Raw genomic sequence first — 25111 nt, forward strand, 5'->3', positions numbered from 1 at the left:
CAGATGTTTTTAAACGTGTTGCTAAGCTGTAGATGTTTTTAAACAGTGTTGCTAAAGGCTGCAGAAAAGTGTTTTAAAAACTGTGTTGCTAAAGGCTGCAGAAAGTGTTAAAGTGTGTGCTTAGGCTGTAGAGTGTTTTAAAAAGTGTTGAAACTAAAGCTGTTTTACAGTGTTAAAATGTGTTGTTAAATTTTCTGTTGAGGTGTGTAAACGTGTTGCTAAAGCTGCCAGATGTTTTAAACAGTGTTGCTAAAGGCTGTAAAGATTGTTTTTAAAACAGTGTTGCTAAAGGCTGTAGAGTGTTTAAACAGTGTGCTAAAGGCTGCAGATGTTTTAAACACAAACAGTGTTTTGCTAAAGGCTGTTTTTAGTGTTGTTAAATATTGTTTTTTTGTTGTAAAGGCTGTAGTGTTTTTAAACAGTGTTTTAAAGGCGGTAGTGTTTTTAAACGTGTTGTAGAAAGCTTATTTGTTTTAAACAGTGTTTTGCTAAGGCTGCCAGTGTTTTTCTAAACAGTGTTGCTAAGGCTGCAGATGTTTTAAACAGTGTGGCTAGAAAATTGTTAAAGATTTTGTTTTAAACAGTGTTCTAAAGGCTTGCAAGTGTTTTACAGTGTTTGCTTCAGTTGTTTTAAACAGTGTTTGCTAAAGGCTGTAGATTTGTTTTCAAAGTGTTTGCTAAAGGCTGCAGTTGTTTTGTTTTAAACAGTGGTTTTGTTAAAGGCTGCAGATGTTTTTTAAACAGTGTTTGTTAAAGGCTGTAGATTTGTTTTTAAACAGTGTTGCTAAAGGCTGTAGATTGTTTTAAACAGTGTTGCTAAAGGCTGCATGTGTTTTAAACAGTGTTTGCTAAAGGCTGTAGATTGTTTTCAAAAGTGTTGCTAAAGGCTGATTGTTTTGTTTTAAACAGTTTTTTGTTGTTTTAAAGGCTGTAGAAATGTTAAACAGTGTTTTGTGCTAAAAGGCTGCAGGGTGTTTTGTTTTACAGTGTTGTTAAAAGGCTGTGATTGTTTTAACAGTTGTTGCTAAACAAGGCTGCAGTGTGTTTTTAAACAGTGTTGTTTTAAAGTGCTGTAAAGATTGTTTTAAACAGTGTTGCTAAAGGCTTGCAGTTGTGTTTTTAAACAGTTTTGTTGTTTAAAGGCTGGGGTTGGTTTTACAGTGTTGCTAAAGGCTGCAGTTGTGGTTTTAAACAGTGTTGCTAAAGGCTGTAGATGTTTTAAACAGTGTTGCTAAGGCTGTAGATGTTTTAAACAGTGTTTGCTAAAGGCTGTAGATGTTTTTAACAGTGTTGCTTATTGCTGTTGCTAAAGGCTGCAGTTGTTTTTGTTTTTAAACAGTGTTGCTAAAGGCTGTAGATTGTTTTAAACAGTGGTGCTAGGCTGTTTTTAGATTTGTTTTTTTTAAACAGTGTTGCTAAAGGCTGTAGATGTTTTAAACAGTGTTGCTAAAGGCTGTTGATGTTTTAAAACGTGTTGTTAAGGCTGCAGTGTTTTTAAACAGTGTGCTAAAGGCTGTAGTGTTTTAAAAACAGTGTTTTAAATGTGTTGCTAAAGGCTGTATGTTTTAAACAGTGTTGCTAAAGGCTGGCAGGTGTTTTAAAACAGTGTTGCTAAAGGCTGCAGGTGTTTTATTAAAATGTGTTTGTTTAAAGGCTGTAGTGTTTTTAAAACAGTGTTGCTAAAGGCTGCAGTGTGTTTTTAAACAGTGGTTGCTAAAGGCTGCAGGGTGTTTTAAACAGTGCTGCTAAAGGCTGCAGTGTGTTTTAAAACAGTGTTGTTAAAGGCTTTAGATTGTTTTGTAAACAGTGTTTTTCTAAAGGCTGTAAAGATGTTTTAAACAAAGTGTGCTAAAGGCGTGCAGTGTTGTTTTAAACAGTGTTTGTTAAGGCTGTAGAAATGTAAACAGTGTTGCTATAAAAAGCGGCTGTAGAAATTGTTTTTAAAACAGTGTTTCTGTAAGGCTGCAAAGGTGTGTTTCTATCACAAAGTGTGCTAAAGGCTTGCGCAGTTTGTTTTTTGTAAAACAGTGTGTTTTAAAGCTGCAGTCGTGTTTTTAAACAGGTGTTGTTTTCAGCTGTCAGATTGTAAAACAGGTGTGCTAAAGGCTGTAGATGTTAAACAGTGTTTTGCTAAAGGCTGAGTGTTTTGTAAACAGTGTTTTGCTAAAGGCTGCAGTGTGTGGTGTAAACAGTGTTGTAAAGGCTGTAGATTGTTTTAAACAGTGTTGCTAAATGGCTTTTGTAGATGTAACAGTGTGCAAAGGCTGTAGATTGTTTTAAATAAACAGTGTTGTGTCTAATGGCTGTAGATTGTTTTAAACAGTGTTGCTGAAAGGCTGCATGTGTGTTTTAAAACAGTGTTGTTAAAGGAGTGAAAATCTTTTGTTTTACAAGTGTGTTTTTTTTGTAAATGCGGTAAAGGGTTTTAAAACAGTGTGTAAAGGCTGTTAGATTGTTTTAAACAAGGTGTTGCTAAAGGCTGTAGATTGTTAAACAGTGTGCTAAAGGCGCAGTGGGTTTTAAACAGTTGTTTTGTTAAAGGCTGTAGATGTTAAACAAGTGTTGCTAAGGCTGTAGATGTTTTAAAACAGTTTTGTTGGTTAAAGGCAGTAGATTGTTTTAAAACAGTGTTTTGTAAAGGCCGAGTGTTGTTTTAAACAGTGTTGCTAAAGGCTGCAGTGGGTTTTAAACAGTGTTGTTAAAGGCTGTAGATTGTTTAAACAGTGTTGTTAAAGGCTGTCGATTGTTTTAAACAGTGTTGCTATGGCCTGTTAAAAGATGTTTTTTTAAACAGTGTTGAAACTAAAGGCTGTAGATGTTTTAAAACAGTGTTGTTAAATGGCGTAGATTGTTTTTAAACAGTGTTGCTAAAGGCGCAGTGTGTTTTAAAAAGGGTTGTTAAAGGCTGTAGATTGTTTTAAAACAGTGTTGATAATTTGGCTGTAGATTGTTTTTAAACAGTGTTGCTAAAGGCTGTAGATTGTTTTAAACAGTGTTGCTAATGGCTGTAGATTGTTTTTAAAACAGTGTTGCTAAGGCTGAGTGTGTTTTAAACAAGTGTTGGTTAAAGGCTGTAGATTGTTTTAAACAGTGTTGCTAATGGCTGAGATTGTTTTAAACAGTGTTGCTAAAGGTGGCTTGTAAAGGTTGTTTTTAAACAGTGTTGCTAAAGGCTGCAGTGTGTTTTAAACAGTGTTGCTAAAGGCTGTAGAGGTGTAAACATGTTTTGATAAATGGCTGTAGATGTAAACCATCGTTTTAAACAAGTGTTGCTTAAAGGCTGCGCTCCAGATTGTTTTAAAACAGTGTTGCTAAAGGCTGTTTTAAACAGATGTTTTGACATTGTTGCTAAAGGCTGTAGATTGTTTTTAAAAACAGTGTGCTACAGTGGTTTTGCTAAAGGCTGCAGTGTGTTTTAAAGGCAGTGTTTTAAAACCGTGTTGCTAAGGCTGCAAAGGTGTGTTTTTTAAACAGTGTTGTGAAAGGGCTTGTTTTAGATTGTTTTAAACAGTGTTGTTAAAGGCTAAAGGTTGTTTTAACATGTTAAAGGATTGTTTTAAACAGTGTTTTTTGCTAAAGGCTTGCAGTGTGTTTTAAAAAACAGTGTTGTTAAAGGCTGGTAGATGTTTTGTTAAAGGCAGTTGTTTTAAAGAAATTGTTTTAAACAGTGTTGTTAAAGGCTGTAAAGGATTGGTTTTAAACATGTTGCTAAAGGCGCTGTGTTTTAAACAGTGTTGTTTAAAGGCTGTAGATTGTTTTAAACAGTGTTGTTAAAGGCGTAGATTGGTTTTACAGTGTTGGCTAAAGGCTGCAGTGTGTTTTAAACATGTTGTTAAAGGCTGTAGATTGTTTTAAAAAACAGTGTTGTAAAGGCTGTAGTTTTTAAACAGTGGTTGTTAAAGGTCTGCAGGTGTTTTAAAAACAGTGTTGTTAAAGGCTGTAGATTGTTTTAAACAGTGTTGTTAAAGGCTGTAGATTGTTTTACACAGTGTTGCTAAAGGCTGCAGGTGTGTTTTTAAACAGTGTGTTTTAAAGGCTGTAGATTGTTTTAAAACAGTGTTGCTAAAGGCTGCAGTGTGTTTTAAACAGTGTTGTTAAAAGGCTGTAGATTTGTTTTAAACAGTGTTGTTTAAAGGCTGTAGATTGTAAACAGTGTTTGCTAAAGGCTGCAGTGTGTTTTGAAAACAGTGTTTGTTAAAGGCTGTAGATTGTTTTAAACAGTGTTGTTAAAGCTGTAGATTGTTTTAAACAGGTGTTGCTAATGGCTGTAGATTTGTTTTAAAACAGTGTTGCTAATGGCTGTAGATTGTTTTAAACAGTGTTGCTAAAGGCTGCAGAGTGTTTTAAACAGTGTTGCTAATGGCTGTAGATTGTTTTAAACAGTGTTGCTAAAGGCTGCAGAGTGTTTTAAACAGTGTTGTTAAAGGCTGTAGATTGTTTTCTAAACGTGTTTGCTAATGGCTGTAGATTGTTTTAAACAGTGTTGCTAAAGGCTGCAGAGTGTTTTAAACAGTGTTGTTAAAGGCTGCACTGCAGAGTGTTTTAAACAGGGTTGCTAAAGGCCGCAGTGTGTTTTAAACAGTGTTGCTAAATGCTGTAGTGTTTTAAAGTACTGTTAAAGGCTGTACAGTGTTTTAAACAGTGTTGCTAAAGGCTGTAGTGTGTTTTAAATAGTGTTGCTAATGGCTGTAGAATGTTTTAAACAGTGTTGTTAAAGGCTGTAGAGTGTTTTAAACAGTGTTGCCAAAGGCTGTAGTGTGTTTTAAACCGTGTTGCTAATGGCTGTAGAGTGTTTTAAACAGAGTTGCCAAAGGCTGTAGTGTCTTTTAAACAGGGTTGCTCAAGGTTGTAAAGTGTTTTAAACCAGTGTTATTAAAGGCTGCAAACAATCTGGATAAAAGTTGCAATGTGTTTAAAATAAACAATTTTATTAAGACTTCAGTGTCAGTTGTGCAAGATCTGTATGTGGTTATAAGCCAAAAGGAACCACTGTTTCCGCCCGGGATCGAACCGGGGACCTTGCGCGTGTGAAGCGCACGTGATAACCACTACACTACGGAAACGTTCTTAGAGAGGCTAGAGTTTGCTTATCTAAAGATAATTCTGGTTAGGTTATATTCACTCTGATGTACCTATTACAAAAATGCCCTCAAAGGCCTTCAGTAGCCTTGGCCCCTCACTCTGCATGAGCTCCCAAGCTGTTTATTTTGTCTCGGAGAGGTTGCATCGGCCAACATACTAAATTTGCCTGAAAAAAGCTTGCGTTCGACTTTTTCGTTGTTCGTCCCACAAACTGTGGTAGAATGTCCTTTTTCGGATAGATGAAGAGCAAATATTGTATCTGTTGCTTTTGATATGCTTGTAGTTTAGTCTTATAATATCTGTTTCCCTTGACCTCTTCTGTTTTGCAATCTCGTGTCGTTCCAGATGGCAAAAATTCTGTTCGTAGATGTGTGATCAACGTTCCTCTTGCTACCAAGCGTTCTAATTCCTTTTCCTCTTTTAAATAATTTTATGATGCTTAATTATCCCTTTTTGAACTTTCCTCACATATTCTAGTATTTTGTTTCATTCTGTTGTGTCTTTTTCTCCCTTGCCTAGGAGGTAATTGGTTATCTCTTGTGTTCCTATGACCCCTATAATAAACTCCCCCTTCTTTCACCTTAATTTCCTTTCTCATGTTCTCAGCAGTCAGTATCACAAACATTCTCAGCTTTACAATAACCATTTGAATTATCCAGGCTTACATCATTCAGCGTTGCCTCTCTTCTATCTTCCATATTCAACAAATCTTGAAAATACCATATGGATTCCATTCAGTTGACCCAGAACTGTATTCACTTCATACATCACCTCTCTATTGGCATATTTTATTCAGAGATTCATTCCCTATGGAATAGTTTCCTGTTCCTCTTATAGTTTATTTTTTTATCAATACTCGCTTGATTCCGTCTTACCAAACTGTATCAGTGGCTCCAGGAATTTCTAGAAAGTCCTCATCTACTCAAGTAAAAAATTCATCCATTGTCTCCTTATTTGTCGTCTTAGTCTTACTCCCTTCTCATTAAACTCATTTGTCTGAGTTACATTTACAGCCATAAGTTCATCCCTTTCTTTACAACTTAGGTATATCTGTCTTGACATTTTCTTCGACCAAATGAGGATTATTTATATAACAAATGTTGGAAACAACATCAGAGAGAAAAAATACATAGGTATATTAAATTATAAAACTTAAACAGAACTGATTGTCCAAGTGTGAAACAGAGAAAAAACAAGAGAAGAAAGTTACAAATAAGTAAGGAATTAGTAGTTATATCAACATTTCACATCATATATATATATCTATATATATATATATATATATATATATATATATATATATATATATATATACATATACTATATATATATATATGTGTGTGTGTGTGTGTGTGTGTCATCGGACATTTGTAAAACTAAGTTAATGGTGTATGGAAATGACGTAGCATTGTAGCCTTCTCAAACTTAGGAATATTAACATCCAGAGCGCAGGTAAGAAGTCGGGTGTCCGCAGTTTTAGAGCAAAGGGAGCGAAGCAAGTGGTAAATGCAAGCGTTCTTCTTAGGAGAGGTCAAAAGGGGCGTCTCATTCATCTTGACAGCTAGTAACTCTTTAAAAATTAGTGTTGAGCATCACGCAAAACATCGTGACGGAAGATGCGAAGATACCATTTGACATACATCAAGTAGCACAGCAGTTTATTTAGCAGACTTGAGTTTTTTTTTTTTTTTTTTTTACCTGCGACCTCCTTTTCTTAATTGATAGGATAGAATAAGCGATTTCATCCTTAGTTTTATTCGGTTGTTGTCTTCTGCCATTTGAGATGTGCACGTTCGTTGCATTTTAATTAATTTTTAGTCACTAGGAACTGACTCGGGTAACTGTTTCTCTCGCAGCGTGGTGTACAACTTTTAGGTTCTTTGAACCATTGAATTGGCTTTATTTTTCTGAAATATTGTTTATATAGAACAGCATATTTATCCCTACTGTATATTTATCTGTCTGTTGGTTTATCTGCAGTTATTTGTTATTTACGCCTCAATATATTCTTTGAAATATTACAGTGTAAATTATTCGCTTCTCAATTTAGTTGCAGATGAATTTTCCGCACTTTAAATGGTACAGATTAACAAGATACAGTCATTTCTCGAATAAAGGTTTATTTTTAACTGCAATAAGATCTTTGGTATAGTGCGGTCTCAAACGTCACGCTTACGCCGTTGATACGAATAACTCTCTACCCCTATTATTTTCTCAGGCTCACGCTGACACTTCGGCAAAGGTTAATGGCTCTGCTTTTGACAGGCAGTTGTGCATTTGCTAAGTGGTAATTAATGAACACCAAACAATTTTCACTATGCGGAATTTTCGGTTGAAATCCTGCATGAGTTTTGTTTATTTCGCGAAGTTCGTACATCTGGTTTCGGTCAATAGAGTGTATTTTATCAAAAGGTTCTTAAACTTTAGTATTTTCCAGCGACTTGACCTATTATTATTAACCTAAATATCTAGCAGGGGATGGTTATGAAATATGGGTGAATCCGTATAAAAATAGCGCTTGAATGAAATTTTCGGAATTGTAATAAATCTGTCCTGAATCAGTCGTTAACATCATGGTTACTTTGCATTGAGGTAGCGCAAAAATAAGACTGAGGTCATTGTATGAAGTACCCTAGGAAAATCACTCCGTTAGGGGTTAGTGCCGTCATTGTACATCATGGAGTGCACTGTAGGCATTACTAAAAATTCTTTGCAGCGTCCCCCTTCGGCCCATTCCTACAACTCCTTTCATTCCTTTTACTGTTCCTCCGTTCATATTATCTTTTTTCCCTCTTGCTATCCACCCACCCTCTCCTAACAATTATTTCATAGTGGAACTGCGAGGTTTTTCTCCTGTTACCCTTTTCAAACCTACTTAATCTCAGTTTCCTTTCCAGTGTGAATGACCTCATAGATCCCAGTGCTTGGTGTTTGGCCTAAACTCTATATTCCATTCTATTCCTAGGAAAATCAAAAGGTTTTCAGAGCATCAAAAGGGTAAAATAGAGCTAAAGCAAAAGAAATGTCTGTATCCAGATTATAGTGGCCGTAGGTATGCCAGCATGAAAAGGACAATTAACGAGCAGTGATCATGAAAATGTTAACAAATAAACCTAAGTCACGATCAGGGTTGGGGTCAATTATGAATTGAATTGGAATTGATGCTATGCTAACATTGCATGAATCGGAATTGATTTGGAATTGAAAAAAGAGATATTGAAATAAGTGGAATCGATTGGAAATTGATACCAAATTAATTGGAATTGAATTGAAAGATGATGCCGAAAAATTGAGGTGAATTGACATGAATTAATGCTAAAATGCGGTGAATTGATATGAACTGATGCTGAAATGCTGCGAATTGATATGAATCGATCAATACATCCTTATATGTATGACCTGATCTCGGTCATTTGTGGGTTCGGGATACGAAGGAAAAAACAGGAGAGAGTTAAGTTTACATGCATGCGATGTAGGATATGCACAAATAATAATCGAGGAAACGTTTAACACAGGTGTCTTCTTCAGCTACACAGGTGTATTCTTCTTAGCTTTACAGGTGGCCTGTAATTATTACGTTAACCATACTAGTGCACAACCGGACGGCAGGTTAGACTGTTATTGACACTCATGGCGATATACGTCTCGGTGTGGCGGCCAACGGGAACGGGACTGCGGCACTGGGCAGTTAGGCACTTGTCTCGACCCTGTCTGTCTGTATGGGACCCGCTAACGAACTGGTATGACCGCTGGTGCGGCCTGTTTCAAATGCCCCCTTCACATGGCATCGTTATGCAAGAAGCTGATTGGTTATCCTGGCTCCTTAGACACAAGGGCCAATCAAGAAGGGATCTAGAGATGTGTGGCACTCTTTTGAATTGCCCAAGCCACGCCAACTTGTAACGTCTATGGCGGTTGACCTGCGCTGTCGCGCATACGCGCAGCATCACTTATAACGGTTCACGGGACTTCAGGATATCATGGAGAAGGTATATTCAAAAACTGTATTGAATCACTTCATGTATAACAAACCTTGTGTGTTATAAGTGGACCTTTACACACCATCTCACTATTGCTAAATAACAGGAATTCAACCTCACATTCTTGAACAAGACATGTTATGAATACATATATCTTTAGAGAGATAGAATTAGACTATAAAGAACAGAAACTATGAATTAGGGGCAATTATAAAAATTTTCCATTTTCTAATGAGATTTTGTAGCATTTATTTTTACCACAGACACAATTTGGAGTACCTGAGTTGATAAGATAGGCCTATATAATACGGGCTAACATTGTTCTAAGGCAAATATTTGAAAAGCGAATTTTTTGTTGATTTTAAATGTGAGCTTTATGTTTACTATAAAGTTGTTTAATATTTTGTGGATGACGAATGTTGATACTTGATACAGACGTGAGTAGCTTACCCGAGGTGAGTAAAATTTAAGTTTCGCCCCTCACATGAAATCTCAGTCATATGAGGAATTGTAATTGAATTGCAATTGAAACCCTCATGAATTGAATTGAATTGGAATTGAACATTTATTTTCCACAATGATTTGGAATTGAAGCTGGATTTGATAAATTCACAATTTTCGTTGAATTGGAATTGATTTGAATTGTATAAATGATTACCCCAACCCTGGTCACCATGTTGATAAATATTTGTACATACCAAAGACATTGAGAGTTTAAAACCTGTAACCATCATTGAATATATTCAGGTAGAACTTGAGTTATTGAGTGAAAATAATGCACTGGTTTTACTGGATAGGATGCCTCTCATACATCGCAAAGACATTTATACTATTTAAATTCCAATACTAATACGTATGTGTTTCTTCTACTTTAAAAGTTGAAGTGGACTTTTTAAGAAAACGACCGTTGCCTCTGCTCCTAGGAATTGGTATTAATCCAGTAGAGTATTCCCGATGTGTAACCGAGTACCGAACCTTCCCTGAAAAACCAGGACGACATATCTTAAGCCTAACCATAGAGTGTTCTTGAAAATAATCTCATTGTTTCCCCATACCCAAATTACCTGCTAACTCATGCTTTGACCCAACCTAACATAACCTAACCTAACCGAGGGGGCATGGCGAAAAAAAACCGGGGCTAGTGCAATATCAGTATACATATCAAGAATTTGCGACCCGCTATGTATCCACCTTTGTCAAAGTCCAGGGTAAACCCATATCATATTAGCTGATCTAAAAAATGGTGCTACTTTGGCCATTATTGTCTAGACGTCACCTCCGAGGTGCTAGTCTAAACATGGCGGAAGCTCCTTGGGACACTGTGTTTAATACTAGCCCCTTGGGATCAAAGTGTGTCGACAAATTATATTAATAAACAATACCCTTATGTGGCCCTCTACCATATTTATTTAACATGAGGTTATCCCGGAATTTGACAAAGGTGGATAACTACCGGATTAATACCTCCGTATTCTGGTAAGAATATTCCTCAAGCTTCTACAGTTTTCCGTTTTAATTTTTCCTGTTGTACCGATATGTAAATGGCTTCAGATAAGAGTGACATTAATATTTCTTATTATTCAGTCACTTTTCATTCTGTTGAAATATTCTTGGTAACGAAGGCAAAAAGGGTCAGTAGGACCCTCTGAAGGTTTCACTCATAACAGACCATATATGAAACGAAGATCACTGAAGAGAGGAGAGATATTTCAAGTGGAAATGATGGATAGTTACCCAAATAGATAAAAATTTTCCAGAACACGAATATTTGTATAAATACCAATTGATATGTCAGAAAATTGCTACCCTCCCTGAGCCTATATTATTTACCTATTATTGTGTTTATGAATTACCCAACTTCGATTATACAATCGTATTTCTACATTTCAGAACATGTTAAATTTTTATCATGTAATGCCCTGCAATATGAGCCAGAACAGGTAACCAAGTCATTTCTTCAATGTTGAGCACTTGGTTCATGTTGTTTCGATAAACTTGTTACATAAAAATCTCCTTTTCACAGGGTGTGCGCTACTCACAGCCCCAGACCCTTGGTCATCTTTCCTGAAAATCTCAGATCTCCCAACGAAACGTCTTCGCTGTCTTCTCTCTTGGCTGCAAGAGAACTAGGAAGGGTTTCGGGGCTTGTAGTGCCTCCGCCTCGTGCCCTGAAACTCAAGACTCGAGGCCGAGGCCCTAGGAGGACGAGGACGAGAGCTATGCGGTCGAGGGGCAGAGGCATTAATCCTCACGTCCCTTGCACGCTGGGCTTGCTGGTGACGGAGGTGGTGACCAACAGCTCTTTGGATATCAACAAAGAAGGGGCGCTCGAGATTACCTTTCCTTTCTCCACGCCCTGGCCCGTAAGTTTAGCCTTCAGAAAGTGATCAAGGACTTTATTTACTCACTAAATTATTGGTACTAAAATAGATATTTATAATGATAGATCTTTAGGAAAAAGTAATTGAAACACGGCGAATCATTAAAGGGACATTATTATTGCTAGAATGATGCATGCCAGGGATTCTGGCTGAGAAAGTAAGACAGTTAAAAGAATGAATTTAGAAGTAGAGCAGTGGAAATTTGGACAAGAAAGATGGTGCGTGGATGTAGTGAACTTTCTTTTTTCATGTAACAATTGAGCAAGGATAGAACGAGAAAATTGAGGCATATATGACGTATAAGAACATATGACAGTCTTGACAGAGATGCTGTGTGGTGGGGTTAGAGAATGTATGGTGCAGATGTAGAGGGTAATTTGTTCAGAGAAGAATTTATAGTGAAAGTGAAATATGTTAAAATCTGCAGATGTGGTAGTAACGGGTTTGGTGTAAAAGTGTGTCAAAGATAAGACGCTCTTGTCTCCTGTATAGTATACAGTATGAATGTATATTTGTATACATACCTACGTGAGTACGCGTAAATCTAAGTAGTCATGCATTTCAAGCTAACAATATAAATCTTATGTAGTCAACCATTTCAAACTCACAATGTGGCTGTACAAGATTGAATGGTACAGATTTGATAATATACAGAGTAACTATATAAACGTTCCTAGATATCCGTAAGTAGATAATGATATAAGCCAATCATTTCTTTATTTCCTTTCCTCAGATAAACTTCAAGTTGATTCTGGAGGCTTGGCATGACGTCACCGGACAACTGTTCAAGACTCAGGAGGCTCTCAAAATTGACGGTAGGAAGTTATATGTTACGATTTCTGTTTGGTCGAAAATTATAATAATGTAGCTGATGATTAATGTTATCGTTGTAAAATCAACAACAACATTCATAACGAGGCCAATAAACAGTCATTATCATTCTTGCAGTGTTGTAGAATTCTTGGAAGATAATTCGCCTAATTCGACTGCATGGTCATTCGAAAATCCAGAAGTCTTTCACAACCAACTAAACAAAAGCTTCCCGATTCTATTTAGAGAGCCAAAAGGAAATTTCCTTTCCCCTATTTCCTTTCAGTATTATTAAAGGGGCTCTCGGTTGAGAGAATTGCTATTCATTTCCCAGCACCAATTACCCCAAAGAAGTTGGTTGTTGGATGTTATGTGTATTCATATCAGTTCGTCTGTTCGTGTATCTGCAGAAGAGATCTTGAAACATTGTTGCTGGTTGTCATTCTAGATTCAAGATTGATCCGGATCTGAGTCCACACGAGTTTTCAGAGGGTTATTTTTTAAACTTTGGTAGAGCTGTCATCTTTAGGAACGATTTTTACTTGAAGAAACCTGTAGTATTCCAAAGATCAGGAGACTAATAGCCTTGGATGATGTTCCTCAATGAAATCCGAACTGTCTGGAGTTTCAGTATGCTGCAGATTTTTCAATTTGAATATTTTTTCGCCTCTTGAGTCCTGTGTAGCTACCTATGATTTCCTGTAGGGGTGTGACATCGCTTCTTTAGAGAAAAAAAACTCGCAACAAGCGCAATTACTGATTTAATTTTGGGTCGAACTAATAAAAGATAAGTTTAGAAGAGAATTGTTTTAATATTGTGTTAAAGAATGAAAATAAAAACATTTGTCGATTCTAGAGTAGGTTACAGTCGAGAGGGAAAGTCTTTCTGTGCTTGTTCCTATTTGCGTCTCTCTCTCTCTCTCTCTCTCTCTCTCTCTCTCTCTCTCTCTCTCTCTCTCTCTCTCTCTCTCTGTAGGTGAGTAGTACCGTCAGTTCAGGCATTACTCAAGGTTCTTTGCAGCATACCTTCAGCACATAGCTGTAACCACTTTTCGTTCTTTTACTGTACCTCCTATCATATTCTTTCTTCCATCTTACTTTCCAACTCTCCTACAATGGACTCAGTGCAAATACTAGATTTTCATCCTAAATACTAGATTCTCCTCCTGTCAGACCTTTCAGGCCTTTTACTGTCTATTTCTGTTTCAGCGCTGAATGACCTCATAGGTACCAGTGCTTGGCCTTTGGCCTAAATTCCACATTCAGATAAATTTTCCCTCTCTCTCTCTCTCTCTCTCTCTCTCTCTCTGTTACCCATCTGTAAATTCAATTTTAATTTACAAATTCCCTGAGCAGGAAAGAAAAGAACAAAGTCATGCTTAAAATCGAACGCCCAACAACAGACAGTTCCAGTTCCCGTTTATGCCGATATCCGGTGCAGTGAAAGAAAAATAAGGGTGTGGAACACATCACTCCCGCCACAGGAAACCGATAACTTCCGGTTGCGAACCAAAATGCATTTTTAGTACCTACGCCAAGGTCAAAAATTGCTTTTGTTTCCGTTGCACCCCATCTCCATGAAACAAAACAGCATCTCTCTCTCTCTCTCTCTCTCTCTCTCTCTCTCTCTCTCTCTCTCTTACTTCCTTATGAGCATCATGTCAGGAACCATGAATTTTAAGTCATGTCCCCTGTGGGCTTGTTCCATATGAATAGAGTACTTCTTCTGAATAATAATAATAATAATAATACTTTATTAAAAGTAATGGCTACTTCAGCAACGATACACTTGTAGAGATTCTCTATTTTGCAACTAGCGGCTTTTTCCGTGCTACTTAAACAGGCTAGTAGAGCGCCTATAGAGGTCATTATCAAATACAGTGTCAAAATATATGTGTATATTTGAATTTTACAAATAAAATATGATACCATAGTCATCAAAGTCATTAACGATTTTCTCTCTCTCTCTCTCTCTCTCTCTCTCTCTCTCTCTCTCTCTCTCTCTCTCTCTCTTAAAGCGAGAGAGAGAAAATCGTTAATGACTTTGATGACTATGGTTTCATAGTTTATCTGTAAAATTCAAATATATAAATCTATTTTGACACTGTATTTGATAATGACCTCTATAGGCGCTCTACTAGCCTGTTTAAGTAGCACGGAAAAAGCCGCTATTCGCAAAATAGAGAAGAATCTCTACAAGTGTAACGCTGCTGAAGTAGCCATTACTTTTAATAAAGTATGCTTGAGAGAGAGTCTGCTAACTAAATAATAATATAATAATAATAATAATGATTCATCATCATCATCATCATCATCATCTTTTATAGAAGAATTTGGACAAGTAATCGTAAAAAATCTATATTTTCTGTGCAAAGGCGAATAAGATGAGGACTCAGTGGCCTTTCTAGGGCCAACCTCTGGAAACTAGAAAAAAGGTCTTTCTAAGACTAACCCCTCTTGAAACTAGTGAAAATTGGTCTTTCCAGGGCCAACCCCGCTGGAAACTGGAAAAAACAGTTCGATTTGACCCCAACAGACTGGTAATAGTCCGAAAAACGTAATCAGGGAGAAATTTCAAAAGTTTAGTAATATTCTCTTCTAAGTAACTCCGAAATGGCCCACTAGGTGTAACAAGAGCATATTATGAGAGACTAGTCATAAGCTCTACTGATCAATGGCCAAAGTAGCGGCTGCAGAAAAGGATAGAACAAGAAAGCCAGGGAGGAGAGAAAGACGACATAAAGAATTAATAATAATAATTAGTAATAAACAACTTTGTTTCAGTATAAGCCATACACATTTGTAATTAAGGTTACAAGGAAGTAAAAAACACGTGCATAATAAAAGCATGGCAATACTAAAACAGAATAGTGAGTTAGTAGCGGCCAAGATTAATAAAAATAATGATGAACTGATAAAAAGAATTTTATCGTATATTATACTAACATTTCACCGCATTATCTTTTTATCAATGTAAGCATGCAATGAATTGAAAACCATTCAGTACATCACACATATCGCCGCTGTTAATAAAATATCCTTTAATTTTTTAATAAGAAGATTGTTTTTTCATTTCCTAGCCAATGTGACTACAGCTGATAAAAAAAACAAAAGTTGATTTTTAAATTACGACACTATGACGCGACTTGGGCTGACCTTCGAAAAATAGGTCAAAGTCGCTTTAATGGAGATTTAATGACGAATTTGGCCTGGGTCTGCTTTTGCTATGATAATGACTTTTAGAATCACTTTTAACATATTTTAAAAGACAAGGTTTAACTTCTACAAAGAAAAAAATCATAGAATTTTTACCTCTAGAAAATACATAACATACAGTTCCTCTCCACAAGTGAAATATAACATCGATTATGTCCAAAACCCGAAGCAAAGTTGGGAGGTAAACTTCACATTCCTTGACAGCAGGTAATAGTATTTCAACTCAATATTTTGCATAGGAATTTCGCGCCCTGTTATTCCGTGCTGTACGTGCAAATCAGCTACGCCGAGGCTGACTTAATGACAAGTAATATATATTGAATCGCTACTTATTCATGCATCACATTTGACTGTCGGTTTTCATTTGCGTAAGGCTTGGGAATGCTGTTGGTAGGTAATATCTCGTACATTGATACATACGAATGAATACCAAATTACGACGATTACGCGTGGCTCTAAAGTATTAAATCTGCATACGCAGTCTCATACATAATTGTACTTCAAGGGAAATGTCGGTGTTGCTGATTGCACCACTATTTGTTTAGTACATTATTTTCATGAGTTTCTCTCCAAAATTAAAGAAATAAGAGTTTATGACTCCAGCCGTGATACAGAGCCAAAGCTCTGTGAATAGTATGGTTATCAATCATCATTTTGCATAGGGTGATAATTTTTTTTTTTTTTTGCAGGAAAATATGAAAACACATAATAATTCGTCAACGGTAGCTGTGAATAAAACGATTGTATCATTAACGATGAGTAAGGTCAGACAGCCTAAGTTTTCCATATTCATATTGCAAATAGTTTTCAGTTGGAAGAGAAGAATAATAACTTACAGATAGCCAAGGTGTACCTATTAATTAACGATTGACAGGTAAATAAAGGGTAGTCTAGGTTGAGCTTTCAGATATACATATGGTCTTCACCGTTGTTGAAACCTGTAAACAAACCTCTTTAAGAGTCTGGGTCGAGCGGCCATAAGCCATAATGTGATCACCGGAACCAGCTGGGCGAATGAGCGCGTTTTTAGTTTTCTGTAAATGAAAATGACTGAGATGGCTATTTGTCTGTCAGTCCGCATTTTTCTTTCCTCCCTCAGATCTTAAAAACTACCTAGGCTAGAGGGCTGCAAATTGGTACGTTGATCATCCACCCTTCAATCATCAAGCATACCAAATTGCAGCCTTCTACCTCGGTAGTTATTATATTATTTGAGGTTAAAGTTAGCCATCATCGTGCGTCTGGCAACGATGTAGGCCAGGCCACCAACGGACCGTGATTAAAGTTTCATGGGCTGCGTCTCATGCAGCATGTTATACCGAGATCACCGAAAGATAGAGCTATTTAGATGGCCTTGATTATGTGATGCACAGGAAACTTGATTGCGCCGATGGTTTCCTCGTCGCACGTTTTACATGTTTAAATGATTATGAGCTCAAAGATACGTCGAAGACTGGCCGAAAAGGTCCGTGATCAGCCACTTGACTAATAACTAGTCGAATAATAGTGGTACTCAGGAAGTATTGTGCACCTGTGATTCATCCTTGATTTAACATTTTGGCAGACAGTGTTGGTTAAAGTAGTTCATGATTTTAGTGGAGGTAAAGATCATATAGACTTTTCCGAAAGATGAAGGTCGTACAGTGATGCAGCGAACCCTCCTATGTCCAAAATAGTTACAGAAATTTAGGTCTTTTAATCTGAATCTTGGGTTTACAATCATTCCACCACTCCTTCCTATACACACACACACACACACACACACACACACACACACACACACACATATATATATATATATAATATATTATATATATATAATATTTAATATATATATATAATATATAATGTGTGTATCAACATGTGACGTCCATTTTCCTCGTTAGTGGTGTTAGGACAGAAGAGTAGACCCTTTCAATTTCCGTCAACTGCAGGGTTAAGGTCAGTTGCTTCATTTCGTTTTCTTGAGTTCAACTTTTTTTTTCAGCATCGTCATGAGATACAGGAAGAGGTAAAAAGGCTCCTATTGTGTCTGTTGGTATTCCAATAGAAAAACAAAATTCAATTAGTTCCTTTGAATAAGTAGTTGGATTTTGTCTCCTCTGGTGATGCCGTGTTCTAAGCTTCCAATTTTTCTCCTAAATCTCTCTATGAGCAAATTGTAAAGGAGGTCAGCACAAGTATGTTAATTGTTGCTAATTACTGATTTCATTGTTGGTCTTCAGTGGGGTCTTGTGGTTATGCTTTAGTTCTTAAAGTAATTTAAACTGAGTAGGCTTCCCCGTTTGTTCCATGCTATTGTAAGATATACATTAAATTTCAAGTTGACTGAAGGGAAATTTTGAGTGAACTTACACTTTTCAATAGGTCGTAGTTGTAAGAGGAAGTCGAACCTTTATTCCTTCAAGTCAAAGTTATGGCAACATAATTGATGAGCGAATCTTGGCAGTTGTTGAACTATCGTAATATAGACAAAGCCTTATTAACTGACAGTTCGGGACCTGCTTATTTGGACAAGTATTTTGGTACCCGGGCACTACAACAGCATGACACCTCAACAAAATGATTATGCCAGTGCTATCAAAAGTGAATAACGCCCGTTAGTTCATAGTACTTTAACACCAAGAAATGTAATGGAATGCCCATGTATAATTAGAGCTTGCGGAATATGATCTGAAAGATTTTCTTACCATGATCTTTTAATTATGTATGGCAAAATACCACCATGTTTAGCGATCTTTCTTAGCAGATAAATTTTCAGGAAGCTACTGACATTCAAACTTGAGAAGAACGCCATTCAGATACCCTTTGGGTAAAACCTTGTAAGTCCAGTAAATAGAGTACCATCTTTCATGCGGATATCTTTGTGTTGAATACGTTAGTATTCACGTATATGCATGTATAGTATGTTGCTTAGATACTTAGCCGTTCAACAGTGCTACGTGGAAATTACGATTCATGTTTAGGTAATATTTTGGAAGGCTAGCCAGCCATTTCGGAAAAGTCCAGCTAGCCATTTTTGAAACAAAAACCATTTCAAGTTTTTCATGCAAAAAATTATTTTATGGAAATATGGCTGTTTACTGGTTAAAATTATGCCGGATCAACTATGTAGGGGGCGGGGACTGGTGTTGTCTGGCCTTATAATTCGTAATTTTATTATTATAATTTTTTTTTTTTTTTTTTGGGGGGGGTGCCCGTTGTTAAGCATATGCGCAGGTTATTTATTAAGAAATTTTTGTTGTGTTGTGTTTTAACCGCCCGCCCCCCACCCATATATGTTATAATATGGGAGGTGATTGGAGTCTTCCGAAAAATAACCCATGTTTTTACCAAAAATGTGTGTGCAATCTGGTACCCTTTTGTAAGAATTTTCTGCTAGGTAAAGATTACTGTCATTGCCTAATGAACATGTTATAGAGAGAAGTGTGAAGTTTCCCAGGAGATTTTTTATTTTCGTTTTCTGTCATGCAAAACTGCATCGCTTCATAGAAAACGGCTGTCTTCTAAAGTTGTATAAAGAAAATGGAATTTCTTCAATAGAATATTTCATCGGTAACAAAAGCAAAGGTGACTACGCACTCTTTCAGCCAGCTCCTCTAATAAATATACTAAAAAGTCGAAACGTAATTTAAAGTATTATCGCATATCGGACGTCAAACTATTTTCCCGTTTTAATGTGTGCTTTGAATGTTTGAAATTCGTTGCATTAACAAATTATCTTAACCAACCACACCTAACCTGACCTCTCCTTGTTAGTATGCAGCAATATATATATATATCATATATATATATATATATTATAATATATATATATATATATATATACATATAGTAAAAATTTATGGATATTAGTGACTAACCCACAGTTTTTGAGGTTACTGGCATAAATAGAGACACTTCAAGTCCAAGTTCAGCCCCCGTAGGAATGAGGGGGTGAGAAGTGGTGAAATATAAAATGTCAAAAATTCAAAGATAATGGACAATGTAACTGAAGCAACTATCTTAACAGGGAAGGAAGAGAGTGAGAGAGAGTAAGAGGGAGAGGAAGTGTTAGAGATACAGTAGAGGGGGTCTGGGAGGAGGGGAGAGAGAGAGAGAGTTTATCAGTTGTCATTCAGTTTTCTTGGGCAGTTCCCAATTGGTCAGGTAGTATACATACATATATTTTTATATGTGTGTGTATGTGTGTATGTATGTATGTATGCATGCCTCCAACGCCGCGTATGTGGTATTCTTCACTGTCTTTGTAGTTCTTTGCCTTCCACAATTATCCACTCATTTTCATCATCCGTTCTCAAGTAGGTAGGGGTCTTCCAACTCTCATGTTGAGCACAGAACCCCAGATGACTATCAGGTACTGTTCTTCCAGGGTTTGTGTAAAGGATATAACCATGCCGTCTCGATCTCATTTCATCATTATTTCTTTACATATGGAAGTTCGGTGATTTCTCAAATGGTATCGTTTCTTATTCCGTCCTGCTATTAGACTTTCTGAAAGCGTTATTTTCTATTTGGGACAATATTTCAGCACTATTTTTATTGTCATTCCTGTCCATAAAGTAGCACAGATCATAATAGAAATTTGTGTAATCTCACTTTTATATCTGATTTATAAATCTTGTTCGACCTCTGCAGTTTTTGATTAGACTGATGTTTTCTGTCATTGAATTTCTCTCTAGAAAACTTGCATTGGACATGATTCCCCTTAAATATTTTATAAGAGAGAGAGAGAGAGAGATTAATGCCTGGTGCCAAGGTCTAATCTCAGATGCAATTCTTCACATAGGGATAAAACGAGTAATCTCGTAAGCACTCATATACAACATGTGTGTATATGTATATATATATATATATATATATATATATATATATATATATATATATATATATATGTATATGTATGTATGTATATGTGTGTGTGTGTGTGTGTGTGTGTGTTTGTAGATATATCTGTATATGTTCACATATATGTGTGTGTATATGTTTGTATGTGTACTTATATATACGCACATCCCTACGCACACAGACTGGCCATGAAATTAGTCATACAGTTTCATCCCCGTCATAGGCAGGTGAACAAGGAGGTCTAAGTAATAGCAAAGAAAAGTATAGTATAATTTATCTTCAACGACCCATAAGATCATAATGACGGTGCAGTGGACGGAAAAAAAAGGAAAATATAGTAATTGGATCGAAGGTTTTATAAGGGTTAAATACTTTCTGTCTCTTAACGCTTTTTGTATATACAATTTATATTTGACTAGTAAATATGTGTACTAATGCATTACATGCAGAAGCATTTGCTCTCTCTCTCTCCTCTCTCTCTCTCTCTCTCTTCTCTCTCTCTCTCTCTCTCTCTTCTCTTTCTCTCTCTTCTCTCTCTCTCTCTCTCTCTCTCTCTCTCTCTCTCTCTCTCTATCTCTCTCTCTCTTCTCTCTTCTCTCTTCTTCCTCTCTTTCTCTTTCTCTCTAATATATATATATATATATATATATATATATATAATATATATATATATATTATATAAATATTATTATTAAAACTCACATATATACGTACTACATACATACCCAACCTGCCTTTTCGGAAACTGAATTTAAGAATGTCGTTCTTCGGGTCATATTTTGTTGTAGTTGCTGATGGCGCAAGTCTCCCCTTTGCAGCGGAACAGGTGAGTAACAGAGCAGCGGTGTAGGTAGTTGGACAGTGATCAACGACAAGTAGACAGATTTGATTTTGTGGGGAGAGCGAACGGATCCTTCATTGCGTCAGAGGCCTCGGGTTGGGTAATTCCTGAGTTCATTCTTTTGCAAACCTGTTTATAAATGGTTGTTCAGTGTGACCAGATTTGTATTTTTTAGGAGTGAAGCAAGAAATATTTCGGTAAGAGCCAGGGGCAGAGGAGAAATTTATTTTAGTTTCAACATAGTTTTGTCTTCGTGACAATACTTCTTTACGAATATTAAGGATGCGTCTTCTCATTCAATTAAAGGAAAATTCGATCTGCCTTTCTGCATTTTCGCAATAATTGCATCTAGCTACTTTTGTTATAATTTTCCGTTTTCTCAGTTTCCCTCCCTTGCAGCTTCGTAGGAAAATGTTCGATCCGAGATATTTTGACTGTGAATGTTATTATGTTCTGTAATTTTGGTGCTGGTTACAATTTGCTGTTGTGATTACAGTTTAAGCAACCTCTCTCTCTCTCTCTCTCTCAGTTGTTTTGTTCGTACAGTAATCTGATGAGAATTGGATGGTTTCTGCTTCCTTTTAATGAGAAAGTAAATTGTAGTCAGCACAGCAAAATTACGAGCTATACCTCAGGCACATTGTTTTTATGGAAACTTTTCATGCCTCAGTGTGCTCTCATCCGTCTGTTCCTTGAGGAATCATTTTTGTTGAAACCGTTTCAGACCTCAGTGTGCACTCATCCATTGGAACGGTTTTCATGCCTCAGTGCGCACTCATCCATCTGTTACTTGAGGAATCGTTTTTATTGAAACGGTTTTCATGCCTCAGTGCGCACTCATCCATCTGTTACTTGAGGAATCGTTTTTATTGAAACCGTTTTCATGCCTCAGTGCGCACTCATCCATCTGTTCCTCGAGGAATTTTACTGAAGATAAAGCTGCTATTTCCAATGGAGTCGCTCTCGTTCCGTCTTCCTGGATATGTCCTTTTACACCTCACGAGAAAGCTAATGACGTGATTAGCATCGCGCTGTTGATTTGTTATGCAAATTGCCAATTACGCAGGCCATAGTATGAGGGAGAAAAATTCTGGCGATGCCATTCTCCTCGCTTTAAAATCGTCTTTCCTCACTGCTTTAGTAACACGACTTTCTCTCTCTCTCTCTCTCTCTCTCTCTCTCGCCTCTCTCTCTCTCTCTCGTTTTCCTCTGTCTCTCGCTCTCTCTTTTCTCTCTCTTATTATGTATATATATTATTTTTAATATATGAATATATTATAATATATATGGGTGTGTGTATTATGTATATTATATATGCGTATGTGTGTGCATATGAATGTATGTCCGTAATATCCCGACCTTCGCTCTTGGCAAGGCAATTATCGTTCGTCACGTTGTAAAGCCACCATGCGTATATTTATGTTTTTATTAGTATCATTTTAGGTGGGGGGTAGGGGCTGGGGGCGGGAGGTCTTCAAGCGTAAATGTGTTCATGTTGTCTATTCCTCGTTAAGAAGGCCCATGCGAGAGGGTAATTAGACCCTGTGTTTTATATAGGCCTTAGGTTATCATTTACCGAGGATTTCTTTTTATCGTTAGATTTCAGTGATCTTCAGGATCACTGCCGCGTTCTTCCGTTAATTACCGAACTAGGATTTGTTATCCATGCTGAAAACTTCATTTATAATGGCTACTTACAGCGGAGGCTCAGTAAGTAGCAGCAATGTAACCCATATAACAAACTGCTCCCTCTTCTCCTTCCCAAGTCTCTTGATTTATGTACACTTTTCTCCTGCGTTTTTCCTCTATTCTCTTCCTGTGACAAAACGACTCCTTTTTATCATTTCTCTGTCCAGTTGCTACATTTTTCAAGATAGCAAATGTAACTACTATTTACTATGCTATTGAGCTCAACAGCTTCCACTTTTTTTCTCATTTACATTTAACATCAACACAGACCTTAACGAGTGGTGTTTCAAGAACCCCTTTGTTTCAACAAATTTTGCTTCCATTGACACTCATTCGTCAAACCGATTGAAAAAATTCTGCATCCTTCATTCAATTTATTCTGAGGGTTGTCTCTTCACTCACCCTACCATTATCCATTATATTTACTTACAAGTAACATGTGAGGCAAACATTGCATTTTTCCACAATTCATACTCTTCATTTCTCTTTCTTCCTGGTCTTATCTGCCGTTTTAATCTTGCTTAGTTCCAGCTGTCTCCTAAAATCGATTCCCTGTTCTTTCAGTTTTAAAAGCAGTTTCTCTTTCCTTATACCAAAAACCAAAGGTTCTTCTTTAAAACTGACTGCACCTTTATAATTCGCCTCACATCAATGAAAATATAAAATATCCTGCAGATGTAACACGTTTCCTTTGCTTCCGTAGGGAGTCAGTGCCGTCAGTGCACCTCAAGTGGTACGCTGTAGGCATACTTACGGGTGTTTGCAGCATCCTTTCGGCCCTTAGCTTCAAACCTTTTTATTTGTTTTATTGTACCTCCTTTCATATTATCTTTCTGCCGTTATGCAACTGCGAGCTTTTCGTCCTGTTACACCTTTCAAGCCTTTTTGCTGTCAATTTCTATATTAAAATATTCCATTTTGATATAGAGAAGCTTTGAAAATTTCAAGGGTAATTAAATGTAATACTTTAGAGAGTAGTGAAGTTGTACTGAATCAAAGTTATTGCTAAGAGAAAGGCGAATGAGCAAATGGATCTGATAATACCAGACTCAGAGTGATGCTGTCTGAAAATAATGTTGTCCTTTGTTGATGTCGTAGATATTTTGAGTCGCTATTGAAAGTAGGCATAGCAGAGACTTGTCTGAGTGATACGAGAATATAATGGATACCGTTTATTTGTAAATTCCAGAGGAAGCTATTTTCCACGTTAGAAGGGTAGGAAATAAGAGACCAAAGAATAGAAAGGTTCAAGGAGGCAAAAGGGATTTCAAGATTTTATGGCATGATGCATTTACGTACACACACACATATATATATATATATATATATATATATAATATATCTATATATATATATAGATTATATATAATATATATATATTATATATATATGCATTGTGCAATAGGAGGAAAGGAAAAGTCGATATATCAAACAATTAACTCTATAACTCTTTCCACACCGAACCGCGTGTCCTGGCCTTTTAGTGTTTTCACATCATTCGCAGTGGTGTGAAATTGTGAATGCTACTGTAGCTACTTATTGCTCTGCATCCTACTGAAATGAGAAGTGAATTACCATTGGCTTCAGTGATAAAGACTCGGCCTTTGCTTTATATGCATTTCAAGCTGTGGAACTTCCCATGGTGATATTTGTGTGTAAATTAGTTAACTATCATAACGTTTGTGATTGTCGCAAGTCTCATGAATGAAGAGATTCATTGCCATATACTCGTATTTAGTATTAATCACACCAAGAGTTCCGCAGCCTTTGGCAAGACGCTCCTCGATCTTTGGACTTAGTATACAGTATCCCAGGCTAATACCTTTTTCATTATATACAGACCTAAATTTCATAAATAAAATCAGCTCTTATTGTTAGGGAATGTTTTTCGGTTTTGACAATGGTTCACTTTCTTATAAATAGAGAAAGCCGCCTTAAAAGTACTCTTTGATAAGGTTGATTATATATATATATATATATATAATATATATATATCTATATATATATATATATATATTATATATATATATATATATATATATATATATATATTACCTTCGAGTTCATCACATAGCTCATTAGTTATCAACGGTAACTGAGAAACACTACAGTTAGCCGTAATCTTGTGAACGGAACGTGATTTTTCAAAATTATTCGTTGCCTAAATTAAATCTCATATTTTCTTCTTCCTATGAATTTAATGCGCACTGTTGACGCCTTTTATCTGTAATCATCTTTGATACCTGAAGTGCATCACTTAATGC

At 36.5% G+C, this 25111-nt stretch overlaps 1 protein-coding gene and 1 non-coding gene across 3 annotated transcripts in view; one reads left to right on the forward strand and one right to left on the reverse strand.

Moving 5' to 3' along the window:
- LOC135219372 (protein eyes shut-like) overlaps positions 1 to 25111 on the forward strand; it is a 325712-nt gene that overhangs the window by 155681 nt on the left and 144920 nt on the right. For both annotated transcript variants that reach the window (XM_064256088.1, XM_064256089.1), the window contains exons 3-4: positions 11086 to 11425; positions 12177 to 12258. In XM_064256088.1, the coding sequence (XP_064112158.1) occupies positions 11086 to 11425; positions 12177 to 12258 (422 nt within the window). The remainder of the gene's footprint in view (positions 1 to 11085; positions 11426 to 12176; positions 12259 to 25111) is intronic.
- On the reverse strand, positions 4991 to 5063 carry Trnav-cac (transfer RNA valine (anticodon CAC)). The gene has a single exon. It is a non-coding gene; the product is annotated as a tRNA-Val (tRNA).

The sequence above is a fragment of the Macrobrachium nipponense genome, chromosome 1 (assembly GCF_015104395.2).
Source record: "Macrobrachium nipponense isolate FS-2020 chromosome 1, ASM1510439v2, whole genome shotgun sequence".
NCBI classification, from domain to species: domain Eukaryota; kingdom Metazoa; phylum Arthropoda; class Malacostraca; order Decapoda; family Palaemonidae; genus Macrobrachium; species Macrobrachium nipponense.